Source organism: Hordeum vulgare, chromosome 2H, assembly GCF_904849725.1.
Source record: "Hordeum vulgare subsp. vulgare chromosome 2H, MorexV3_pseudomolecules_assembly, whole genome shotgun sequence".
Classification (NCBI taxonomy): domain Eukaryota; kingdom Viridiplantae; phylum Streptophyta; class Magnoliopsida; order Poales; family Poaceae; genus Hordeum; species Hordeum vulgare.
This window is the reverse complement of record NC_058519.1, coordinates 513,649,771-513,667,447: the sequence shown is the minus strand read 5'-3', so window position 1 is coordinate 513,667,447 and position 17,677 is coordinate 513,649,771. Positions and strand designations below refer to the sequence as shown.

The 17,677-nt window shown below is 40.4% G+C and overlaps 1 protein-coding gene across 1 annotated transcript; it reads right to left on the bottom strand.

Annotated features, from left to right (window-relative positions):
- Positions 1–14,975: 14,975 nt before the first annotated feature.
- Positions 14,976–16,625, bottom strand: LOC123428559 (vegetative cell wall protein gp1-like). The gene is made up of 2 exons (XM_045112777.1): positions 16,586–16,625; positions 14,976–15,976 (listed from the first exon to the last, which is right to left on the bottom strand). The coding sequence occupies exons 1-2, from the start codon at positions 16,623–16,625 to the stop codon at positions 15,354–15,356; spliced, it is 663 nt and encodes a 220-aa protein (XP_044968712.1). The 3' UTR covers positions 14,976–15,353.
- Between the last annotated feature and the right edge of the window lie 1,052 nt (positions 16,626–17,677).

The following is a 17,677-nucleotide window of genomic DNA, read 5'->3' as shown; positions in this document are numbered from 1 at the left end:
GTCTTTCCTCTAGTGGTGTTATGTGAACGTCGACTACATAACACTTCACCATTATTTGGGCCCAGAGGAAGGCATTGGGAAGTAGTAAGTAGATGATGGGTTGCTAGAGTGACAGAAGCTTAAACCCTAGTTTATGCGTTGCTTCGTAAGGGGCTGATTTGGATCCACTAGTTTAATGCTATGGTTAAACTTTGTCTTAATTCTTCTTTCGTAGTTGCGGATGCTTGCGAGAGGGGTTAATCGTAAGTGGGATGTTTGTCCAAGTAAGGGCAGCACCCAAGCACCGGTCCACCCACATATCAAACTATCAAAGTAGCGAACGTGAATCATATGAACATGATGAAAACTAGCTTGACAGAAATTCCCATGTGTCCTCGGGAGCGCTTCACCTCCTATAAGAGTTTGTCCATGCTTGTCCCTTGCTACAAAAAGGGATTGGGCCATCTTGCTGCACCTTCGTTACTATTGTTATTTGCTACTTGCTCTGGGTATCTTCACCTCGAACGGAAGCACAAGGAGTTGCTCCTCAACCTACTGCACCTACTGAAAATATTTATTATGAAATTCCTTCGGGTATGCTAGAGAAACTATTGGCTAATCCTTTTATAGGAGATGGAACATCGCATCCTGACTTGCATCTAATCTATGTAGATGAAGTTTGTGGTTTATTTAAGCTTGCAGGTTTGCCTGAGGATGAGGTCAAGAAGAAGGTATTTCCCTTATATTTGAGGGATAAAGCATTGACATGGTATAGGCTATGTGATGATAGTGGATCTTGGAACTACAACCGATTGAAATTGGAATTTCATCAAAAGTTTTATCCTATGCATTTGGTACATCGTGATTGGAATTGTATTTATAATTTTTGGCCTCGTGATAGAGAAAGTATTGCTCAAGCTTGGGGGAGGCTTAAGTCAATGTTATATTCATGCCCCAACCATGAGCTCTCGTGTAACATCCCAAAATTATAAATTTTGGAATGTTAATATAATTATTAGATTGATTGTTTGCTTGTTTGAGTGATTGAAACTTGAGTGAAATTTATAACTTTTTAAAACTTTTGAATGAGAGGGAATAAAATGACTTTCCCAATTTTCTTTTGAATTCAAATTCATCCATTTAAAATCAATGAGAGAAGACAACATGACTTCTTCAACTATAAAGAATTTGGATGAATGTGGCACTTGAATTTTCCTTTGGTTTTTGATTTGAATTTTTATTTTATTTTTGGCACAAGATTTCAACCACAAAATGTTTCGTGACAGTATACTTGCCAAGCAAGAAAGAGAGGAGGTAACATGACACCCCCCAAAAAATAAAAGTCAGAAGAAAAATAGTGCCAAAATTTTTAAAGACAAGATTTGAATTTTATTGAATTTTTAAAAAAAATAAAGTTTTTATTTTGTGAAAAATAAAATGTTCATGTTGTACGAAATTTTATTCTGAAAATTTTGATATATAATATGCCTATATAAAATATTCTCTTAATTTCGTTTATATTTGTTTTCGCTATTTATTTTGAAGAAAATAAAAAAAGACACTATTCAACAGGAAACACGATTCATCCGAGCTTGCCTATGGGCTGGCCGAAATTTACTTGGCCCATGGGCATTTGGTCCCTGCTTTTCTCCTCTTTACGTATATGTTTAGTCTCACATTGCCTAGCTATTGACATTTAGACCTTCTTTCCACCTATAAATATAGACCCATAGGAGCATCCAAAAATCATCTATTTCGGGTTAAATCAATCTTTTGGTTTGACTAGGTTTATTAAATAAAAATATTCTCTTCTCTTCGGCGGGATTTCTCGAAGTCGTCTCCTCATTGGAATTAATTCTTACTCTGCATTCCGAAGGTATTTCTCTTCGTATTTTTTTATACTCCCGTAGTTTATTATTTATAGACTAGTATTCCTACACTAGTATACGGTAGAGTAATTAGATATATTAATTAGTCTTCGTATTTCCACATCAGTACTAGAATTCTTTTAGACGTAGCACTTTTATTCCGTAAAACAGCTTGGCCCTGATTTTTCAAATAGCCATAACTTTTTACTCGTTTATCCGAATTAGATGAAACCAACGCCTAGAGTTTCGTCTTGATCCCACCTATCATGTGAACCTATCATATCAACTTTTTGAAATTTCCAAATTTCGAAATTTGTTCATATTCATATTCAAACTTCTTTTGATCATATCTTTTTATCCGTAGCTCCGTTTTAGATGAATTCAATTTCGTCGGATTCGTATCAAAGTAATATTTCCGTTTGTATCATTAGTTTTAAGTTTTCAACTTATAATTTTGATCAAATCAGATTTATCTATTAGTGCCCAAAAGTGTTCACATCGCTCTAAGCCGATTCAATGTTATATTGAAGTATTTGTATCTTTTGATCCGCTAGTTCAAATCTAGTAATTCTTTTTTCTACACGCTCATATTGATATCCTATATCCAGTAGCATCATTAGTTTCGACCTTTGAACCTTACAAATTTGAGCGATTCAAATTTGTATTCCAACATTCATTTGATCTTATCTTGCAAATCGTACCACCTTTTCAATTGATTCCTTTTACCCCTAAACACTCATGTCATATATTTTTGTACGTAACCATCGTACTTCAGTTCAACTTCTCTTGACCTTTTGAATGCAAATTCAATTCATACTTCAATTTGCTATAACTTGCGTTGTAGTGCTCCATTTCAAGAAATTCTTTCTACAAATAAATTTGTATGTCTTATACTATTTGTCAAATAACATTCATGTTGTTCTCCCAATATTTTTGTTCATCTCCCATAGTGTATGCAAGTCGAGCTTATATAGCAATAATTCATCATCCATTAACTCTTTTGATCTCATTCATGCACCTTCACTTTACAACACACTTAGGACCTTTTTATTAAACCTTAGCACGTTGTTATTTTGCACCAAGACATGCTTTGTTCTATGTTCTCTTGGTTCTTCCTTTTTGGCATGAATGTTTATTTAATGCTATTCGTTTACGATAGATTGCTCGGAGTGTGGCGAGTAGAATTATCAGGATTTTGAGAGCGACTACCTTCATCAAGTAATACCAGGCAAGTCATTTGATCATGTATCACCTATGTTTTATGCATCGTAGTTCTACCATCCTATGCCCAATTGCATGATGAGTAGGTACTTGGAAATTATGGTTACATATTGTAGTATCATGTGGTAGGCACCCAACAACCCTGTTACTTGGCCCGGGACGACAAATTTCATATTGCTATGCTTGAGTAGACGGGATTCTAGTTGAGAGTTTATCACGAGTGATGCGAGAATAATTCAATAACCAAGACCGGTTAAGTCAAGACTTTTCAAGACCTCGTGATGCAATGCAACTCTGGGTGAAGGACGGTTGATCGGCTCCCTGGAGAAACCAGTGGATGACCCGGGATGCTGGAGACGTGCCATGACATCTTGCGGAAAGCTTCACCCAGGCTCAAAGAGATGAACGGATATTTTCAAGACCTAAGGCTTACCTGCACAGCCACAAGTCATTATGGGCTCTGGCTTGGTTGGACAACGCGGCGACTCTGGACAGGCGGTGCCAGCAGATGTAGAAGAACGGTAGGATTTGGATGGGCACCGACAGGGATTCAGAGGGACCCGTTGAAAGACCATGTTTTGATCATCCGGTCTTCAAACACCCTGAAGTGCGAGGACATACACGGAGGCGATCAAATCTTGTGGGGAATGTGTGCAAAACTCTGCAGAGTACTCAAACCTAATCGATTAGCCGTGTCCATGGTCATGGACAACTTGAGCCAAAGGAACTGAAATTATCTGGAATTCTCAACACCATTTATATATTTGATGTGGGTAATATTGATAACCTGGGTATGAGAACTGGTTGGCGGAACCATCTCATTAACAACCAACAGCATAGTAATATTTTGCTTTTAGCCCCTCTTGTTGTAGGAGAAAATTTGCTTTACGCTAAAACTTACAACAACACCTGCCATATATGCATATAGTATAGATGATATTTTACCCCCTCTCATATGTGACTTGCCAGCATATTCATTATGCTGACCTACACGGCTGCAACGTCTTATGTTGCAGATATTTTTCTTCGACGAGTAAGAGTACGATTCAGGGTTACGGTCTACACTCAACTTGTCGTTGGTGTTTATTGGGACTCCACTCCCTTGACTGCTTCCGCTGAGATATTTAAGGTATACATCAGTTTTACGCTATTTACATGTGATTGCACTTTGATATATACATTGATGTATTGTGTGTGCGAGCATACTGATCCAGGGATGGCACAGATACACAGAGGCTTGACTCGTTTTGAGTCGGGTCGCTACATCTCGAGAGAAATTATCATTCAGAACTTTTATGCTCGGCTTTCTCATGATAATCGCACCATGCTTGACACTTCTTGTACCGGTTCTTTTATGAAGAGAAATATTGACTTCAACTGGAATTTATTGGTAAGAATTAAATGCAACTCTGAAGATTGGGAGTTTGATGAAGGTAAGGAGTCAGGTATGAATCTCAAGTTTATTGCGTTAAATCCTTTGTTGACACAAATACTTTTTGTGATTTTAGCGCTAAACATGGACTTGACTCTGAGATAGTAGCTTCATTATGTGAATCATTTGCTCCTCATATTAATCTCCCTAAAGAGAAGTGGTTTAAATATCATCCTCCCTTAGAAGTCAATGTAGTTAAACCCAACCCAGTTGAAGAGAAAGTCATTGCTTATAATGATCCTATTGTTCCTAGTGCTTACATTGAGAAACCACCTTTCCCTGTTAGAATAAAGGATCATTCTAAAGCTTCAACTATGATACGTAGGGGCTACATTAGAACACCTACACCCCCTGAGCAAATTAGAGTTGAACCTAGCATTGCTATTATCAAAGATCTCCTCTCCGACAATGTTGATGGCCATGATATTCACTTATGTGAAGATGCTGCTAGAATTGCTAAACCTCATGCTAGAGACAAACATAGGCCTGTTGTTGGCACACTTGTTATTTCTGTTAAGATAGGAGATCATTGTTATCATGGTTTACGTGACATGGGTGCTAGTGTTAGTGCAATACCTCAATCTTTATATGATGAAATTAAAGACGAGATTGCACCTGTCCAGATGGAACCTATTGATGTCACTATTCAGCTTGCCAATAGAGATACTATCTGCCCTTTGGGAATTGTTAGAGATGTTGAAGTCTTGTGTGGTAAAACTAACTATCCTGCTGATTTTCTCGTTCTTGCTACCACACAAGATAGCTTTCGTCCCATCATATTTGGCAAACCTTTCCTCAATACTGACAATGCTCACATTGACTGTGAGAAGCAAACTGACACTGTTGGCTTTGAAGGTGTGTCACATGAGTTCAATTTCTCCAAGTTTGGTAGACAACCTCATGAAAAAGAATTGTCTAGTAAGGATGAAATTATTGCTCTAGCTTCTATTGTTGTGCCTCCTACTGATCCTTTAGAGCAATACTTGCATGAGCATGAAAATGATATGCATATGGATGAAAGGAATGAGATAGATAGAGTTATCTTTGAACAACATCCTATCCTGAAGAATAATTTGCTTGTTGAACTGCTTCGAGATCCACCCCCACCAGAGGGTGATCCTGTGTTTGAACTTAAACAGTTACCTGATACTCTTAAGTATGCTTATCTCGATGAAAAAGAGATATATCCTGTTATTATTAGTGCTAGCCTTTCAAAGCATGAAGAAAAGAAGTTATTAAAAACTCTGTTATCTTAAGGGCAGTAGTCCCACTCTATGAGAGCATAAAATTAAAACCGATCCTGATTCCAAACCAGTTGCCGATCATGAATGGAGATTGAATCCTAAGATGAAAGAGGTAGTAAGAAAAGAAATACTAAAGCTCCTGGAAGAAGGTATTATCTATCATGTTGCTCATAGTGATTGGGTAAGTCCGGTGCATTGTGTCCCTAAGAAGGGAGGTATTACCGTTGTCCCTAATGATAAAGATGAGTTGATCCAATACAGGATTATTACTGGCTATAGGATGGTGATTGATTTTAGGAAATTGAATAAATCCACTAAGAAAGATCATTACCCTTTGCCTTTTATCGACCAAATGCTAGAAAGATTGTCTAAACACACACACTTTTGCTTTCTATATGGTTATTTTGGTTTCTCCCAAATACCTTTTGTGCAATTTGATCACGAGAAAACCACATTTACGTGCCCTTTCGGTACCTTTGCTTACAGACGTATGCCTTTTGGCTTATGTAATGCACCTGCTACCTTTCAAAGATGTATGATGGCTATATTCTCTGACTTTTGTGAAAAGATTGTTGAGGTTTTCATGGATGACTTCTCCGTTTACGGGTCTTCTTTTGATGATTGCCAAAGCAACCTTGATTGAGTTTTGCAGAGATGTAAAGATACCAACCTTGTCTTGAATTGGGAGAAGTGCCACTTTATGGTTAATGAAGGCATCGTCTTAGGACATAAAATTTATGAAAGAGGTATTGAAGTCGATAAGGCTAAAGTTGATGCGATCGAGAAAATGCCATGCCCTACAGACATCAAAGGTATAAGAAGTTTCCTTGGTCATGCTGGTTTCTATAGAAGGTTTATTAAAGACTTCTCTAAGATTTCTAGGCCTTTTACCAATCTCTTGCAAAAGTATATTCCTTTTGTTTTTGACGATGGTTGTGAGGAAGCATTCGAAATACTTAAGAAGGCCTTGATAACTGCACCTATTGTTCCACCACCTGATTGGAATCTACCTTTTGAAATTATGTGTGATATTAGTGATTATGTTGTTGGTGCTGTTCTAGGAAAAAGAGTTGATAAGAAGTTGAATGTTATTCATTATGCTAGTAAAACTCTAGACAGTGCCCAAAGAAACTATGCTACTACTGAAAAGGAATTTTTAGCAGTCGTGTTTGCATGTGAAAAGTTCAGATCTTATATTGTCGATTCCAAAGTTACAATTCACACTGATCATGCTGCTATTAAGTATCTCATGGAAAAGAAAGATGCTAAACCTAGACTTATCATATGGGTTCTCTTGCTACAAGAATTTGATTTGCATGTTGTTGATAGGAAGGGTGTTGAGAACCCCGTAACAGATAACTTGTCTAGGGTGGAGAATGTTCTTGATGACCCACAACCTATTGATGATAGCTTTCTTGATGAAAAATTGAATGTCATCAATGCTTCACGTAGTACACCGTGGTATGCTGATTATGCGAATTGTATTGTTGCCAAATATATACCACCTAGTTTCACATACCAGCAAAAGAAGAAATTCTTCTTTGATTTGAGACATTACTTCTGGGATGATCCTCATCTTTATAAGGAAGGAGTAGATGGTGTTATTAGACGTTGTGTACCTGAGCATGAACAGGGACAGATCCTACAAAAGTGTCACTCCGAGGCTTACGGAGGACACCATGCGGGAGATAGAACTTCACACAAGGTATTGCAATCCGGTTTCTATTGGCCTACTCTCTTCAAGGATGCCCGTAAGTTTGTCTTGTCTTGTGATGAATGTCAAAGAATAGGTAATATCAATAAACGTCAGGAAATTCCTATGAATTATTCACTTGTCATTGAACCATTTGATGTTTGGGGTTTTGATTATATGGGACATTTTCCAAAGTCCAAGGGTATACTCATATCCTACTTGTTTTTGACTACGTTACTAAGTGGGTAGAAGCTATCCCAACTTGTAGTGCTGATCATAACACCTCTATTAGGATGCTTAAAGAAGTTATTTTCCCTAGATTTGGACTCCCTAGATATCTAATGACTGATGGTGGTTCACATTTTATTCATGATGCTTTCCGTAAAACGCTTGCTAAGTATGATGTCAACCATAGGATTGCATCTCCCTATCATCCATAGTCCAGTGATCAAGTAGAGCTAAGTAAAAGAGAGATTAAACTAATTCTGCAAAAGACTGTTAATAGGTCTAGAAAGAATTGGTCTAAGAAGCTTGATGATGCACTGTGGGCTTATAGAACTGCTTATAAGAATCCCATGGGCCTGTGTCCGTACAAAATGGTTTACGGTAAAGCATGTCATTTACCTATTGAGCTAGAGCATAAGGCTTATTGGACAATCAAAGAGCTCAACTTTGATTTGAAACTTGCTGGTGAGAAGAGGTTATTTGATATTAGCTCACTTGATGAATGGAGAACTCGGGCATATGAAAATGCCAAGTTGTTCAAAGAAAAAGTTAAGAGGTGGCATGATAAAAGGATACAAAAACGTGAGTTCAATGTAGGTGATTATGTCTTGCTATACAATTCTCGTTTAGGATTTTTTGCAGGCAAGCTTCTCTCTAAATGGGAAGGTCCTTACAGTGTTGAGGAAGTATATCGTTCCGGTGCCATCAAGATCAACAACACGGAAGGTAATTTTCCGAGAGTGGTAAATGGGCAAAGAATCAAGCATTATATCTCAGGTACTCCCATAAATGTTGAAAGCAATGTTATTAATACCATAACTCCGGAGGAGTACATAAGGGATATTTATCATCCTGTTTTAGACTCCAAAAACGAAGAGGTATGTGATTCGGTAAGTAACCGACTTCAAAACTTTTCCAGTAGAAATTTTTCTTCGTTTTGGAATATTTAGAAAAATAGAAAATTTTAAAGTAGTCCGAAAACCGCACGAGGAGGCGACAAGCCTGCCAGGCTCGACCTACCCCCTCGCCGCGCGTGGGGGGCTTGTGGGCACCTCGTGTGCCTTCCGGACTCCGTTTTCTTGCGGAGTACTCCTTTTGGTCGGGAAAAATTCATTATATATTCTCCCGAAAGTTCTGACCCTCGTATCATGCAAATATCCTCTGTTTTGTTTCGAGCCTGTTTCTGCCGCAGATTTAGGGCAATCTGTGCTCAACAAGGAAGAAGCTGAGGAAGAGGATTTTCTTCAACCCTATCTCCACCTTTTACCTCCATCCTTGATCGAAGTCTTGAGGTTATGTGAAATGACTCGTGTTCATAATACTTATCTCACCCGTGAAGTTGTTTTGCTGGAGAAACATATCATAGAACTCCAAGGTATAAATCAAAGATTGATGGCCCTCTTGGAATCAAAAGACAGGACAACTCCACCACCATCACCTTCAAAGGAAGACAATTAAGCACGGGTATGGGCAATCCCCTTGGCTTGTGCCAAGCTTGGGGGAGTTGTCCCGGTATCGTATCACCATCACATCTTTTGCCTTTACCTTTTGTTTAGTTCGATCCTTTTTGTTTTATCTTTCTCTAGTAGAATAAAGTTCTTAGTGTTCTAGGCTTGAGTTCTGCTTTGTGTCTCCCCCAATGTAATCGAGTTCGTGAGTCATATAATAAAGAGTGTTTTAGTTAAGGGCCTTGCCTCATGCCATGATCTAAAGAAAAGAATAATAAAAGAACAAAAACATGAAAGATCATGTAATGATCTTATGGGAAGTGATGGCTTCACTTATAAAAAGAATGTTGATTGAAACTTGTTGTGGGTGGACAAACGTAGACCTTGGCCATTGTTGCAATTAATAGGAAGTAATAAAGAAAGAGAGGTTCACATATAAATATATCATCTTTGGCACCGTCTATGATTGTGAACACTCATTAAACTATTACATGCTTAGAAGTAGATGTTGGACAAGGAAGACAACATAATGAATTATGTTTGCTTGCTTCCGAACAAAGTTATATGACTAGAGATCCCTTAGCATGAGACGATTGCTTCCACCGCATATCAGCCAAAACTTCCACACTAAGTAGAGATACTACTTGTGCATCCATAAACCTTCAACCCAGTTTTGCCATGAGAGTCCACCATACCTACCTATGGATTGAATAAGATCCCTCAAGTAAGTTGTCATTGGTGCAAGCAATAAAAATTGCTCCCTAAATATGTATGATCTATTAGTGTGTGGAAAATAAGCTTTGTACGAACCTGTGATGAGGAAGACATAAAAGCGAGGGACTGCATAATAAATTTCTTTATCACATGAGGCAATATAAAGTGATGTTCCTTCACACTAAGAGGTCACACATCCAAACCTCAAAAGCGCATGACAACCTCTGCTTCCCTCTGCGAAGGGCCTATCTTGTACCTTTACTTTTTATCCTTAAAAGAGTCATGGTGATCGACACCAATTCCTTATTTCGCATTTATCTTGGCTAACGTCATGTGCTAGGGAAAGATCTATATTCATATGTCAACTTGGAAGTAAGTATCCATGAATTATTATTGTTGACATTACCCTTGAGGTAAGTAGTTGGGAGGCAAAATTATGAGCCCCTATCTTTCTCTGTGTCCAACTGAAACTTTGATCTCATGAGTACCACGTGAGTTTTAGCAATTGTAGAAGACGAAAGGATGATTGAGTATGTGGATTTGCTTTACAAGCTCTTATTTGACTCTTTTCGATGTTCTGATAAATTGTATTTGCTTCAATGACTAAAGGATATTGGTTGTTAATTCTCAATAAGATTCTTGATCCATACTTTACTTTGTGATGGAATTATCACTTTAGCATAAGAGATTATATGACGTTATTGGTATTCTAAATATGATCATGATGCCTGCATGTCCGTATTTTGTTCTATCGACACATCTATCTCTAAACATGTGGGCATATTTATTGATCACGTCTTCCGCTTGAGGACAAGCGAGGTCTAAGCTTGGGGGAGTTGATACGTCCATTTTGCATCATGCTTTTATGTTGATATTTATCGCTTTATGGTCTGTTATTACACTTCACGGTACAATACTTATGCCTTTTCTCTCTTATTTTATAAGGTTTACATGAAGAGGGAGAATGCCGGCAGCTGGAATTCTGGTCTGAAAAAGGAACAAGTTTGAGATACCTATTCTGTGCAACACCAAAAGCCGTGAAAATCAACGAGGAATTATTTTGGATTTGATAAAAAATATTGGGCGGAAGAAGTACCAGAGGGAGCCACCAGGAGGCCACTAGCCTGCCAGGCGCGGCCTACCCCCCTGGTCGCGCCTAGGTGGCTTGTGGGCCCCCTGTTGCCCCTCTGGCTCCCATCTTTTGCTATAAGTAGTATTTCGTTCTAGAAAAATCAAGAGGAGGCTTTCGGGAGGAATCACCGCCGCCACGAGGCGAAACTTGAGCAAAACCAATCTAGAGCTCCGGCAGGGCCGTCCTGCCGGGGAAACTTCCCTCCCGGAGGGGGAAATCGTCGCCATCGTCATCACCAACACTCCTCTTAGCAGAGGGGACTCATCACCATCAACATCTTCATCAGCACCATCTCATCTCCAAACCCTAGTTCATCTCTTGTAACCAATCTCCGTCTTGCAACTCTGATTGGTACTTGTAAGGTTGCTAGTAGTGTTAATTACTCTTTGTAGTTGATGCTAGTTGGATTACTCAGTGGAAGATCATATGTTCTGATCCTTGATGCTATTCAATACCTCTTTGGTCATGAACATAATTATGCTTTGTGAGTAGTCACTTTTGTTCCTCAGGACATGGGATAAGTCTTGCTATAAGTAGTCATGTGAATTTGGTATTCATTCGATATTTTGATGTGATGTATGTTGTCTTTCCTCTAATGGTGTTATGTGAATGTCGACTACATAACACTTCACCATTATTGGGCCTAGAGGAAGGCATTGGGAAGTCGTAAGTAGATGATGGGTTGCTAGAGTGACAGAAGCTTAAACCCTAGTTTATGCGTTGCTTCGTAAGGGGCTGCTTTGAATCCACTAGTTTAATGCTATGGTCAAACTTTGTCTTAATTCTTCTTTCGTAGTTGCGGATGCTTGCGAGAGGGGTTAATCATAAGTGGGATGTTTGTGCAAGTAAGGGCAGCACCCAATCACCGGTCCACCCACATATCAAACTATCAAAGTAGCGAACGCAAATCATATAACCATGATGAAAACTAGCTTGACAGAAATTCCCATGTGTCCTCGGGAGCGCTTCACCTCCTATAAGAGTTTGTTCACGCTTGTCCCTTACTACAAAAAGGGATTGGGCCATCTTGCTGCACCTTTGTTACTATTGTTACTTGCTACTTGCTACGAATCATTTTATCACACAACTATCTGTTACCGATAATTTCAGTGTTTGCAGAGAATATCTTGTTGAAAACCACTTGTCAGTTCCTTCTGCTCCTCGTTGGGTTCGACACTCTTACTTATCGAAAGGACTAGGGTAGATCCCCTACACCTGTGTGTCATCAAGACTCTTTTCTGGCGCCATTGCCGGGGAGTGAAGTGCCTTTGGTAAGTGAAATTTGGTAAGGAAACATTTATATAGTGTGCTGAAATTTATTGTCACTTGTCACTATGGAAACTAATTCTTTTAGGAGCTTGTTTGGGGTATCTTCACCTCGAACGGAAGCTCAAGGAGTTGCTCCTCAACCTACTGCACCTACCGAAAATATTTGTTATGAAATTCCTTCGAGTATGCTAGAGAAACTGTTGGCTAATCCTTTTACAGGAGATGGAACATCACATCCTGACTTGCATCTATTATGTGTAGATGAAGTTTGTGGTTTATTTAAGCTTGCAGGTTTACCCGAGGATGAGGTCAGGAAGAAGGCCGTTCCCTTATCTTTGAGGGATAAAGCATTGACATGGTATAGGCTATGTGAGGATACTGGATCATGGAACTACAACCGATTGAAATTGGAATTTCATCAAAAGTTTTATCCTATGCATTTGGTACATCGTGATCGGAATTGTATTTATAATTTTTGGCCTCGTGATAGAGAAAGTATTGCTCAAGCTTGGGGGAGGCTTCAGTCAATGTTATATTCATGCCCCAACCATGAGCTCTCGAGAGAAATTATTATTCAGAACTTTTATGCTCGGCTTTCTCATGATAATCGCACCATGCTTGACACTTCTTGTACCGGTTCTTTTGTGAAGAGAGATATTGACTTCAAATGGAATTTATTGGAAAGAATTAAACGCAACTCTGAAGATTGGGAGTTTGATGAAGGTAAGGAGTTAGGTATGAATCTCAAGTTTGATTGCGTTAAATCCTTTGTTGAAACAAATACTTTTTGTGATTTTAGCGCTAAACATGGACTTGACTCTGAGATAGTAGCTTCATTATGTGAATCGTTTGCTGCTCGTATTAATCTCCCTAAAGAGAAGTGGTTTAAATATCATCCTCCCTTAGAAGTCAATGTAGTTAAATCCAACCCAGTTGAAGAGAAAGTCATTGCTTATAATGATCCTATTGTTCCTAGTGCTTACATTGAGAAACCACCTTTCCGTGTTAGAATAAAGGATCATTCTAAAACTTCAACTCTGATACGTAGGGGCTACATTCGAACACCTACACCCCCTGAGCAAATTAGAGTTTAACATAGCATTGCTATTATCAAAGATCTCCTGTCCGACAATGTTGATGGCCATGATATTCACTTCTGTGAAGATGTTGCTAGAATTGCTAAACCTCATGCTAGAGACATGTGTAAGGGCAGCACCCAAGCATCGGTCCACCCACATATCAAACTATCAAAGTAGAAAACGCGAATCATATGAACATGATGAAAACTAGCTTGACAGAAATTCCCATGTGTCCTCGGGAGCGCTTCACCTCCTATAAGAGTTTGTCCACGCTTGTCCCTTTCTACAAAAAAGGATTGGGCCATCTTGCTGCACCTTCGTTACTACTGTTACTTGCTACTTGCTACGAATCATCTTATGACACGACTATCTGTTACCGATAATTTCAGTGCTTGCAAAGAATACCTTGCTCAAAACCACTTGTCAGTTCCTTCTGCTCCTCGTTGGGTTCGACACTCTTACTTATCGAAAGGACTACGGTAGATCCCCTACACTTGTGGGTCATCAGGTATCACCCTCGATAACCAAGACCGAATAGTTGTACTATAGAGATATGATCCTGAGTACTTCACGAGGTGTCACCCTCGGTACCCCGATAGTAGCTCTGCAGCGTCGTATAACTAAGGGGGGTGTAAGTGTTGTGTCGCATCTTGGCTCGTCGATTAGGTATCAAGACTCGACAATAAAGCGGGGCGACTGGACTAAGGGGTCTAAGGGGATGACTGCTCCACCAATACTAAACAATTTAAAAGTGCGACACTGAAAGTAGCAGTTCATCAAAAACAAGCTATGCATCAGATATAGGAGCTAACTACAATAGTAGCAAAATTCTAATGCAAGCATGAGGGAGAAAGAATAGGCGATATAGGGATGATCAAGGGGGTTTGCTTGCCTTGTTGCTGTGCGGCAAAGGGTTGGTCGTCAGGACGGTAGATGTACGTGGCAGCAGCGTCAGTCTCGGGGTCTATCGATAATAAGAGGGGGGAAGAAACAATAAATATAACACCGATGCAAACATTAAGCATGACATGTCAAAGCAGGGTTAGGCATGAGCTAACGCACTGCTATCCATCATAGACGAATCGGGAAAATATCAGATGATATTTCCCGAGTCTCTGGCTATTACCGGTCAGACGAAAACGATGGAAAAGTTCCACATTTGCTATGTTAGGGACGCGTGACAAACGAACGGATAGTGTATAAAGGTTCGTCTCGTTCTAATGATCAACTTTCATGCTCAAAGTAATTTCATCTGAGCTACGGATTATTTTATATTAATTTTTAAAGTTATATTCAATATTTAGGAATTAACAGATTTAATTATATTAGATAATTAAATATGACATTATGATGATGTCAGCACGACATCATCCGTCAACACGGGTTTGACTGGTCAAATATGACCAGTGGGCCCCGTTGTCATAGCCACATTTATTATCAGGTTCAACTAAATATTAATTCGATTAATTAAAGGGGATGAGACCCACTTGTCATACTGAGTTTAGGCTAATTTATCTATCTTAATTAACAAAATTCTTAATTTATCTATTTACTCTTAATCATATTAATAATACCTAATTTACCTTATTAATTAATTCATTAATAAATTAATTAACATAACTTAACTAATTATTTACCGATTATTTATTTATTTATTTATTTGATTTCCCTTTGCTTTCTTCTTCTCTTTCTTTTTCCTTGAAACATTTTAGGGGGTGGCCCCACGTGTAAGTGGCCCATCGGCCATCCACACATCACACGCACACATTTGTACACCAACTCACACATATACACATTTTTACATACATCCACACATGTACATACATACGTATACACATTAATACATACATACATAAAACTTTGCATATATACATGCATATTCATTTTTGTCTTTTTTTTCTCTAACAACTCATAGGAGGTTACTCCTGGACTAACAGAAAGGGCCCGAAGGGGGCGCGATGGAGGTCGTCGGAGGCCATGGTGCGCGACACTTGAACGGGCCCGGAGGGGAGGAAAGGTGGAGGGGAGGAAGGAGCCCGAATGGAGGGCTCACCAAAACCAACGGTGTAGGGTGGCTGGTTCGATGAGGCTCGGTGGAGCCGTTGAGGAGCAGGCGGGGACAACGTATCCGGTGCAGTGGTGGTGTTCCGGTGACAGAGGCGGACGACGGGGAGACGTGGGCGACGGGGGAGCTCCGGTGATGGAAGGCGACGTGGGGGGCATTGACGACGGTTCAGGGAAGGGGCGAGGAGGTTCGGCGGTGCGGTGGCGAGGTGATGTTGCGCGTGGATCCGACGGGGTTGGTGGCGCCGGAGACGGAGGCTCCGGGGCGGCGGAGGGTCGGTCGGTTGTAGATCCGGCGAGGGAAGGGGGGCTGGCCAGGGTGGGTGCTAGTGGTGGCGAGGAGAGGCCACGGTGGCTCCTAGCAAGGTGGAACCAAGGGAGGGAACGAGGGCAGGGGGAAATGCGATGGGGGAGCGAGGTGGAGCTGAGCGAGGGAGCGAGGGGAGGTCGAGCGCTGCGCGCGAGGTGGAGCGATGGGCGATGGGGGCTGGTGAGCGCTGCGCGGGGGAGAGACGAATGGCGAAGGGATGTGAGCGAGGGGCAGGGATGCGAGCGCTGGAGAGGGACGAGGGGGCGGTGGTTGGTGGGTCTGGTGGGGAGGGTGGCGGCTCGGAGTAGGAGGGAGTGAGGGAGTGGGGTTAGTTAGGGTTTCCAAGGGGGGCCTCGGTGGTGTTGGTGACCGAGGTTGGGCCGGTTGGGGGAAGGTGGGAATGGGCAGGCCTGGGGGTTTAGTGGGGACAGGGGGGATGGCCTTTTGTATTTCTTTTAAATTTCTTTCTATTTTTATTTAAAAGCTTTTGTTTAATTCTAAAAAGAACACCAAGGTATTTTTGTAAAGTATGGAGTGTGGTCCTTTAATACAAGTTTAATATTAGGCCGTTCCACACACAACAAGAAAAAAATGGGGGCATTTGTAAAACTTTTGGAATTTACATAATTCAAAAAGGCAAAGAAACAATATTTTAGCCTTTGTTATTATTGTTTAGATGCGCTTAAACACTTTGCAAAATGATGGTTTCAATTTTATAAATTCTTAGGAAAAATTTGTAACCCAACCATGATTTTAGTATTCAGGTTTGAATAAATAATTTATGCACTTATGAAAAGAATTTTGAAAATCATTAGGAATTTGAAATGATATCTGATTTCAATGTGATCAATCAGTGTTGGTAAAAAATGGATTAGCTTAATCTTGACCATCAGTGTAGCTTGATTACATGGGATACTGTAGCTTAATCCGGGGTTGTCACAGGTCATGCATGCACAAAGAGCATCGCCAAACACATGCGCGCTCGGAGGGTTTTAGATAGGTTCGGGCCGCTCGAAAGCTTAAAACTCTATATCCCGTGTTCTGGGATTATGTGTGTGTGTCCAAGTACATGAGCGCGTCAGCCTGACAAGGATGCACGAGGAACTACGCGTGCAAATGGACAAAGAGTCGACCTTTCTAAAGGTAGCCATGGACCTCCTTTTAGAGTGCAAGGGGCTACCATAGTGGCTAAAATGGTCTTTTGTTAGAACGAACAGTGGCTACTATAGTTGCCAAATTGCTGACACGAGTTACATTTGTGCGTACCTAATCCTGCCAGATTTGGAGAGGCGCATTAAATGCGTCGCGAGGTGTCATGCTCGCGACGTCTTTCGGCAAGGATTGTCTGTCCTTATGTGTCGTTCGTCCAGCTACCTTTTAATTTCTTGTCACGTCGCGAAACGGGTGTCATTAAAGCTGTTGCATGCCCCTCGTTGCTGTGAGGGACCTATGACAAGCTTGCACCTACCCACCTGCCCGCTCGACACCTCGCTGAAGTTGACAACCAGCGTGATGAGGTGGAGCGGCGAAGATGTGGAGGAGTCCTGTCGGACGCGATGGTTGTCCCCCCCCCTCGCGGAAAGGTGGCTTGCCGGTGGCTTGGTCTTGTTATTTGTGGTTGAGTTGTCTTCTGATAGAGTGCAACCGGATGACGACGCTGTTATCGTCTATGCACAAGTTAGGGTATTAAGGGACATGTTCTCTAGTACACCGACAACGGGGAGTTCAACCGAAAAGTATAGAACCCACTATCTCCGCTTTTCGAGTGAACCATGCTAACCACTACGCTACAGTACCAATTATGAATACAATTTCTTGTCTTTCGTTTCTATGTACAGAAAATGCCCCCCTACATTTTTTATATACTTTTTATGTTTCCTGTTATTGTTTCTCAAAATCGTAAACTTTTTTGAAATTAATGATTTTTGTTTTTCAGAATTGGTGAACTTTTTTTCAATTTTGATGATTTTTTTTTCAAATTTGATTACTTGTGCTCAAA

Bases quoted from the DNA above. Each gene is read 5' to 3' on its own strand.
- LOC123428559 (XM_045112777.1), bottom strand. From the start codon at position 16,625: ATGACCTGTGACAACCCCGGATTAAGCTACAGTATCCCAT. The intron at 15,977-16,585 runs GTAATCAAGCTA...TCCTACTCCGAG, and splicing joins ATTAAGCTACAGTATCCCAT to CCGCCACCCTCCCCACCAGA.